Here is a 9,417-nt window from a genome sequence, read left to right on the forward strand (position 1 = left end):
CTGTAAGGCTGAGCTCTTAGGTTCCTGGTTACAGCAGTAAGGCTGAGCTCTTTGGTTCCTGGTTACAGCAATAAGCCTGATCTCTTAGGTTCCTGGTTACAGCAGTTAGGCTGAGCTCTTTTTTTCCTGGCTACAGCAGTAAGGCTGAGCTCTTTGGTTCCTGGCTACAGGAATAAGGCTGAGCTCCTAGGTTCCTGGCTACAGCAGTAAGGCTGAACTCTTTAGTTCCTGGCTACAGCAATAAGGCTGAGCTCCTAGTTTCCTGGCTACAGCAGTAAGGCTGAGCTCTTTGGTTCCTGGCTACAGCAGTATTACTGAGCTCTTAGGTTCCTGTTTACAGCAGTAAGGCTGAGCTCTTAGGTTCCTGGTTACAGCAGTAAGGCTGAGCTCTTTGGTTCCTGGTTACAGCAATAAGACTGATCTTTAGGTTCCTGGCTACAGCAGTAAGGCTGAGCTCTTAGGTTCCTGGTTACAGCAGTAAGGGTGAGCTCTTAGGTTCCTGGTTACAGCAGTAAGGCTGAGCTCTTAGGTTCCTGGTTACAGCAGTAAGGCTGAGCTCTTAGGTTCCTGGTTACAGCAGTAAGGCTGAGCTCTTTGGTTCCTGGTTACAGCAATAAGACTGATCTCTTAGGTTCCTGGTTACAGCAGTAAGGCTGAGCTCTTAGGTTCCTGGTTACAGCAGTAAGGGTGAGCTCTAATGAAGACTTTGTAAAGGCAATGGATAAAAATTCAAAAGCATTCAAGTATCTTATAGAGAAATTTCCAAAGTTTAGTGAAGCAAAGATAAAGGAAGGAGTCTTTATTGGACCTCAGATTCGAAAGCTTCTTCAAGATGATGAGTTTTTCTGTTTATTGCTGGGCACAGAAAAGGCTGCATGTGGTAACTTTTTTGGGGAAACGTATGAGCAGATGACTACGAAGAGTTGGTGGAAAATGTTCTCAAACATATAAGGATCTTGGCTATAATATGTCCTTAAAGATTCATTTCTTACATTCGCTTCTATTTTCTCAGGTTCTTGTTTATTTTTTGCTTACTCCTCATCATCTCATTTATCCTTAACTTCCGAAAAGAGCCGTAGCGGCAGCGGGAAGACTTGGCGGAGACCGACAGCTGAGAGGCTGGTGACTTTGAACCAAAAGAACCAATCCCAAAAGGGTGGTCCATTGACGGCAAATGATCGCTAGGAAGCAAAAGATGAAGGGGAGGAAGTTGAGGATAACTTACATTCGCATCTAGACTTTTTTTCCACCAGTGAGCTATGAGAATGGGTAGAGATTTCACCAAAATATGGAGAAAAGATATCAAGGAAAATGGAATCCATCAATGCGTGCAGATTATTGTTAGACAGTTGTAAGATATGATCCCGATTCAGGAGTACAAGAGACAAGCAAAAAAAGAATTGTCGCTGAATGAGGAGCAAATTTTGTAGTTCAATTTCTGTGACTGTTTATAATTTGCAATAGTGTTTGAAATGTTTTAGTTATTGAAATTGTTGCTAAGTTTCTAAATAAATATCAGAGAATTGGCATAACAACATTTTCTGCATCTTTATATTTCCAAAAATATGAAATGTACTGAAACTTGTATGTATTAATTATATGTAGCAGAAACAGGAAAACTTTTATAAACAAGAGACAACTAAAAAAAAATCATTGTCAGATTTGAATTCGGGAAGTCAAAATCATTGTGAAATGGCTCGTTCCATAACTGAACATGACCACTTTTGAAAATATGTAGAACAGTGATTTCACAGCATTGCTGCACTCCGGTCTTTTATTACGCAATGTGTTTAGGTTCGATAACCTCCAGAGCAGTGATCATCAGTGCAATTATTTTCTGGGGGCCATGGAAGTGGTCATTGAAGTTTCAGAAAGATCTATCTTCTTCATCATCAGACCATAGCGCTATGATCAAGATGTCACACTCAGCCCTCTTCAACGTTCGCATTTGTAGAAACCGTATGCCTTCACTTAGCCATAAGGGAGGTAAATCTGGAATGGTGGTTACTCCAGTATAGACGATGAAGGCCTGTGTGATGTTATGGAGGATAGTCAATGAATTTGAGATACCCAAGTATCGATTTATCATAGGGATGTAAATCCTCCTGTATATGCAAAATACACAGAATTTATATTATGAAGTTAGACATAAATGTGTATCTTGTAGGCCCCTTACGTGCTTAAATCTTCACACACCTTGAGTAGTAAGTATTACAAACAAATATAAGAAGCTTTGTAATATGTCTTTTCAGAGAAATATGCTTTTTTTTTCTTCACTTATGAGCCACTTCTTATAGTTAAAATCCTTCTTGGTCAAAACGAATAACAACAACCACATATGAGAAATAAATAAGGGGAAAAAGAAGAGATCCAAAACTTTAATATTAAAAAGTTAAGGTATTTTTATTCAAGAAATTTAAAACCATACAATATAAAAAGCAGAATAGCTGTATGGTATGCTGAGCAAAAGCAGAAGGTATAAATAAAAGAAAGAAATGGTGGTGTTTTTTTTTTGTATATATGGAGGGATAATAATTTAAGATCGAAAAGAGGATATATACTCATACAATAACTCCCTGCCATGCAATTTTAACCCCAATATCCAAACCACCACTTAATTGTGGCTACAAATGCAAATCAGGTGTAAACACTGTGACCTAAATAATGTTCTAAACGTATGCTAACATAAAATCTTGGATGGATGCAGCAAGGCCGCTAACACATTCCTAATGGCCAGACATTTGGACATAAATGTATAGGTATGATTAGAGATTAGTTACCTGAAACTGAAAAACTGCCACTAGAGATGCCCAGGCGTCCCCTCACCCCGATGCGCGTTTCGCCACCACGCCCCTAAAAAAACTGATGGCGAAACGTGCGTCGGGGTGAGGGGACGCCTGGGTATCTCCAGTGGTAGTTTTTCAGTTTATGGCCTCTTCCCTGTATATAAATCCAGTTTATATAGTCAACTGGGCGTGGTCATCAAGAAAATGCCCACACATAATAGTTGATGCACACACCCACTTAGATAAAAAAAAGACTAGAGTTAAACACAGAGAAGAGGAGGCCATATCTCAGGAATGGAGAGGCGCAGGAACAAAAGTAAAACAGCGCCGGATTCAGGAGAACAGTGGCATTTACATCAGGTGAAAATATTACATACTTATGGCAAATGATAGGTTGTCTTTAAAGGGAGCATTGGAATTAGATTAGGTTTATTGGACAGCATCATGCACATCTTCTCTGCTAATTCGGATTTATAATATGTTATATTGTGGTTTCATCGCAGATGGAAATGGAGAACCCAGTGAAAAACAAAGTATGCGGTCACTCGTATGAGAAAGATGCAATTGTACGGATGATTAAGAACAAACACGAGAAGTCTAAATATGCCAGGTGGGTTCCCAAAAATCAGTTTTCGTTCTTGAGATTATATGGAAGAAAAGTCTGAGTGAAACGAATGATGGCCGTTGCTGCTTCCTCATAATTAAAGCTTTAGTACATTTTCCTTTCATGTGGCAGATTATGGTCATCATAATGTGCCCCCTCAGAAATGACCGGCTTTAGGTTTTCTGCCCATTGTGTTGGTCCCCTGCTTATGACCGGGACAATGGATGCTGAGGTGGCTGGAAGGGGGCACTAGAATCAGAACTGGAATCATAAAAAAACGATAAAACAAAAGCAAATGATGTAGCAGGGTTGTAATCGAAAAGGCAGTAGAGTAGACTAAGCCGTATAGTTGAGCCCCGTTTGTAGCAGAGTAGATACAGCGGTATAGCAGAGTCTACTCTGAGCTAAGTTTGTCACAGAATGCAATGCAGAACTAACCCAGCAGTATAGCAAAGTTGATGTAGTGGCAGAGCTGAGTTTGCCAGGGAGTCCAGGCAGAGCTGAATTAGTCAGGTGATATAGGAATCCAGAAAGGATGTAGCCGTGCACAGTAGGAGCATAGCTACTAAAGACATGAATATTTAATTGCTGCCTGGAGTTGTCTAGTCTCTGTTGATACAACCCCTGACAATGATTCGGCACCTACGCAGGATCTCGGACAAGGGAAGAGACCAGAGTGATGTATCAGTTACAAACTGAGAGAGCCCTCTCTGTTCTTAGGCCAGTTCCCACTTCGTTATCAGGAGCGTACTGTGTCTGCTCTGTCCCATCTCATGAGACGTCCTCAGGCAATGATTCCAGCACTTGCGCAGAATCTCAGGCAGAGGAAGGGCACTCTGTCAGCTAAAGAGTGCCGAATCAACGCAGTGGGAACTTACTCGCCATCACTCGAATGTTGGCATCTTGGGGGCTCCTTGAGATCACTAGATCTCATGCAACGTCATGATGTTGTAGAGACATTGTAAAGGCGTCTAGGATGCCGGCATACAAGGGTATGCCAAAGAACCTCACAATGGCTTGGTTCGGGGCTCCTTGAGATTACTAGACCTCACGCAACTTCATGATGTCGTAGAGACATTGTAAAGATGTCTAGGATGCCGGCATACAAAGGTATGCCAAAGAACTTCGCAATGGCTTGGTTCGGGGCTCCTTGTGATCACTAGACCTCACGCAACTTCATGATGTCGTAGAGACATTGTAAAGTTGTCTAGGATGCCGGCATACAAGGGTATGCCAAAGAACTTCGCAATGGCTTGGTTCGGGGCTCCTTGAGATCACTAGACCTCATGCAACTTCATGATGTCGTAGAGACATTGTAAAGATGTCTAGGATGCCTTCATACAAGGGTATGCCAAAGAACTTCGCAATGGCTTGGTTCGGGGCTCCTTGAGATCACTAGACCTCATGCAACTTCATGATGTTGTGGAGACTTTGTAAAGGTGTCTAGGATGCCGGCATACAAGGGTATGCCTAAGAACTTCGCACTGCCTTGGTTCGGGGCTCCTTGAGATCACTAGACCCCATGCAACGTCATGATGTCGTAGAGACATTGTAAATGTGTCTAGGATGCCGGCATACAAGGGTATGCCAAAGAACTTCGCACTGCCTTGGTTCAGGGCTCCTTGAGATCACTAGACATCACGCAACTTCATGATGTCGTAGAGACATTGTAAAGGTGTCTAGGATGCTGGCATAAAAGGGTATGCCAAAGAACTTCGCAATGGCTTGGTTCGGGGGGGGCTCCCTGAGATCACTAGACCTCAAGCAACATCACGATGTCGTAGAGACATTGTAAAGGAATCCAGGATGCCGGTATACAAGGGAATGCCAAAGAACTTCGCACTGCCTTGGTTTGGCTGCTGCCGAGTACGAATTGGACTCCAGACCTTGATCATGTGAAAAATCATTAGAAAAGACTTTGTTGATCATTGCTAATAATAAATTAATGCTTGTAAAGGATTTACAATGGTTTCAATCTCTGTGGTCTTCATAGGTGTCCAAAAATTGGCTGTGACGTGGTTGACATGGACATTTCAGATCTTGTGCCAGATAATGCACTCAGAAGAGCCCTTGATATACACAAGAAGCAAAGACAGACTAAGCATTGAACCCCAATAAAGGAACAAGGGCTAACCTATAGTCCAGCGATACATTGTGCTGCTGAGTGGTAAGAGGTGAAGGAACATTGACCACTCTGATTATTTCAGTTCTGAAAAAAAATAATATAAAAAACATTTGTTAATAAAGTTAAAAGGTTTTTGCTTTTCAGCTTCTTGTTTCCTTTACAGCAATAACCGTAGTACATTTTTATAGCGTTTTTACTTAAAACTGGTTCATGGCTGAGAAACTTTTAGTTTATTAATGAAGAAGGCATTAAAGAGTAGACCGCTTCGGACAATGCCTTTTAATTTGCCATTTTAGGGAATGAGAAGGTAGTAGTAACCCGAAGGGACACATCTGTACCTATGTAAGTGCAGCGCCCCAGAGTCCTGGTCGTTGCAGTAATGTCGCTCTTCCACCAGGGGGAGTGATGTTACGTCTGATGGTACTAAAGGAGTTCACCTTGCCAGGTATCACAGTCACACACTACACTTTACACTCCAGTCCACCAGGGGAGAAAAGCTTCTATCTACTAGGGCACTCCTCACACACGGGTAAAACTGGTGGGTTGGATAGGAAGTTAGGGAGAGAAGCAGACTGGGCTTCGACCAGATAGCATCGAGGGAGAAGCAGCCTGGGTTTGACCCAGAGAGGTCCTGTCGGGTGGGATCCTGACAGAGGCCTAGCAAGAGATAGAACATTACGGAGCTGCGCCTGCACATCATTGCGGCAGCATCCTAAGAAAGGACACGAAGCGAAGTATATTGTGGAGAGTGAGAACCGAAGTCACAGCACAAGGAGATAATACCGGGAGGAGTCCTGCCCCGAGATCGGCAGCCTCCTTCCGAGGCGCGTAGCCGGTGGCCGGAACACCGAGGGAGTACTAACTCTACGCATTACTCCAGACAACGGCAGGACAGTCAATTCCAAGTTGGCTGCCCAACCTAAATACCTAAGAAGACACGGAGGCAATTGTGGGAGAGGGGCATCTCTAGGGTCCCTATAAATTAACTCCAGGCCTACCCCGTCATACGGGTTGTCCTATCCATATCATCTGGGGGACAGAGAGAGAGAACATCAGAAACATCTACAAAGGTTGGGAGGACTTTCCTGTGGTGCTCAGCAGGGAGGTACTACAACACACAGGAGCTAGTAGGAAGGCTACTGATTTCCTCCTGGCTAAGGGAACTCTGGATGTGCCTCCGGACCGGCCGGACTCTGCCAGCCCTGTGATCTGTACTCTGGACTGTGGACTCTGAAGTCTTCAGTAAAAGGTAAAGAGACTGCAACCTTTGTGTCCTCGTTATTCATCGCGCCTTACAACGACCACTATCATCATCCACACACTTTGGGAAGCCCTGGGGACATACTTCACCTGTGGGAAGGTATACCATCTGGCTGCCATTCCATCACCCCAGCGGACCCCCAGCAGCGTCGGTCACCCTGACCGAATACCACAGGTGGTGTCACGAACACCGTACAAACTTACACCTTTAATTGGGCGCCCTTTAGCAGGGCCATGGACCGGGTCGGGCCACCGTGACATCCCCAGAACCGAGACCGAGGGACCCGGTGCCGAGTACCCCATTGTCCTGCGCCTGGGGGTGATCCATAAGATTGCGATAAGTCTGATAATGACGTGCAAGATCCTGCCGACCCAAGTTAAAAAAAAAATAATTAATAAATTTAAAAAAAATCCTAATCGAGCTCCTGATACTCGGTCAAAATGATCTTCAACATGAAATATCAAAACATTATGTATTAATAAATCTAATTTTGTGGGTGTTTGTTTTATGTGATTTCATGTATAAAATGATTGAATTATTTTATTCTGGCCATTAGATATTTTCTATTTCCTGCAGCTTACTTTTCAACTTTGCTGTGTAGACTGGGGCAAGATTAGCAGAGTCTGTAAGATTTTATGACAATGAGGCAAGAACAAAATACACACACGTATGCCACTCCATTGAGTCACTGGCCTCTGGCAAGAGCCTTTATTGCAAAGGTATAGCTCAGTCTGCAGGTCCTCTTCAATTCCCTGATGTCCATAACAGAGGTGTCTACTGTCACGGGGTTACCGCAACAGAGAGGAGCCAGAAGACCGCAGAGTCTGATTGCTCCTACTCCTGCGCTGAGAAGAAGCACTTCTCCTTCGTTTTAATGGTATTTATTTATTTTGTCAGAACAGAGGATAATCTGCCATGTCGGAAACTCTGAGCTCAGCTAGCCACTCCCAGACCCTTTATAATCTGGGTCCTGATTCTAATCCATGTCAGAGCTAGCATTTGCTGCATGACTTAGGAGGAGAGGTGTTTATATGAGAAGGAGTTATATGTGACTATTGCATGGTTTGTAAGTGTGATAATTCCCTTCCTTCTCCTGCTTTCGTTTTTCCCCCGTCCTCCACTCCCCAGTGCATTCCTCTGGTATATGTGAGTGAATATTTGTATGCCTGTTGTTTTCAGTTACCCTTGTTTGTGTTTCCTTGTTCATCGGGTTGGTGTACTGCGGTGCACAGTAGCACCCCTCTTCCCTGGGTGGAGGAAGAGGACAGACGGAAGGCTAACTCAGGAGATAAGGCAAGGGTGGCGGCCCCGACATCTTCACCTTCATAAGTATCTCGGGGAAAAGGGCAAGCAAGGGCGCCCCCTAGTTTTAAGGACAGAGAAGGAACCCCTGGTCCTGGGCCTCCTGACAGCTGATTCCTGACAGCTACTAAACAGTGAAGACTGTTCAGTGTGTTGCACTTTTTTTTACTTTTAGCTCTCATTTATTGCAATTAAGCAAATTATTGTGCTCTCTGTTCAGGCAGTACCGAAAAGAAGTGCGTGCCTCCAATATAGCGGTCCCCAAGAAAATTCTTACATATCAAAAATAATTACCTCCAACATATAATAAAATATAAATATTATTTTCTTCGGAATTAGAGACAATAATTTAGCACCATGTAGTGAGCGGAAATGTGGAAATTGGACCTGGGGATCACGATTGCCACTTGCCACTCCCTTTGCAGAGCTACTTGGTCTAGAATCCACACTAGGCCTGCTAGTGACTAAATACATGACTAGTGGCTATTTTCCCCAGCACCCAAGTTTAATAGGGAAAATAAATTACTCACATTGGTTGAAAAAAGTCTACATACCCTTGTGAAATTGGCAGGATACTGTGTAATATAAAAAAAAACAATGTCATAAGAAGAATCCTTTCAGAAGTTTTTCCACCTTTAATGTCATCCATATTATGTACAAATCAATTGAAAAGCACACTGAAAGCTCTTCAGGTGGCAAAAGAAAAATAAAAAACTAAAATAATTTGATTGTATAAATATGCACACCTTTAAACTATTACTTTGTCGAAGTTTCCCTTGAATTTATGACTCTGTTCAGTCTTTTTGGGTAGGAGTCTCAGTACGGCACATCTAGAATTGCCAATCTTTGCTTACTCTTCGTTGTAGTAGCTCTACATCAATCAGATTGCGGGGTCATCTCTTGTGTACCCTGCCCTTTTCAGGTCTCAACACATGAACTGGATTCAGGTTTGGGCTCTGGCTGGGCCATTCCTGTCTGAAGGTTTTGATGCAGAACTGACTGGTATTTAGAATTGCTCACAATTCCCTCCACCTTGACTAAAGCCCCAGTTCCAACTGCTGAAAATCTGCCCCAAAGCTTAATGCCTCCACCATTCTGCACTGTAGGTATAGTGCTCTTTAGCTGATGCCCAGTGTTGGCTTTGTACCAAACATTTTTGAATTATGGCCAAAAAGTTCAGCCTCGTTCTCATCAAACCATAACACGTTTTCCCACATGCATTTGGCAGACGTGATGCAAGTTTTAGCAAAACATGTACGGGCTTGGATGTTTTTGTTTGTAAGAAAAGGATTCCATCTTGCCACTTTACTGCACAGGTTAGACATATGAAGAATACGGG

General features: G+C 43.2%; 1 protein-coding gene across 2 annotated transcripts in view; it reads left to right on the forward strand.

Moving 5' to 3' along the window:
* NSMCE2 (NSE2 SUMO ligase component of SMC5/6 complex) overlaps positions 1 to 5,658 on the forward strand; it is a 184,903-nt gene extending 179,245 nt beyond the window's left edge. For both annotated transcript variants that reach the window (XM_077271215.1, XM_077271216.1), the window contains exons 6-7: positions 3,290 to 3,396; positions 5,384 to 5,658. In XM_077271215.1, the coding sequence (XP_077127330.1) occupies positions 3,290 to 3,396; positions 5,384 to 5,498 (222 nt within the window). In that variant the 3' untranslated portion in view covers positions 5,499 to 5,658. The remainder of the gene's footprint in view (positions 1 to 3,289; positions 3,397 to 5,383) is intronic.
* The last annotated feature ends 3,759 nt before the right edge of the window (positions 5,659 to 9,417 follow it).

This window comes from Ranitomeya variabilis, chromosome 6 (assembly GCF_051348905.1).
Source record: "Ranitomeya variabilis isolate aRanVar5 chromosome 6, aRanVar5.hap1, whole genome shotgun sequence".
NCBI lineage: Eukaryota > Metazoa > Chordata > Amphibia > Anura > Dendrobatidae > Ranitomeya > Ranitomeya variabilis.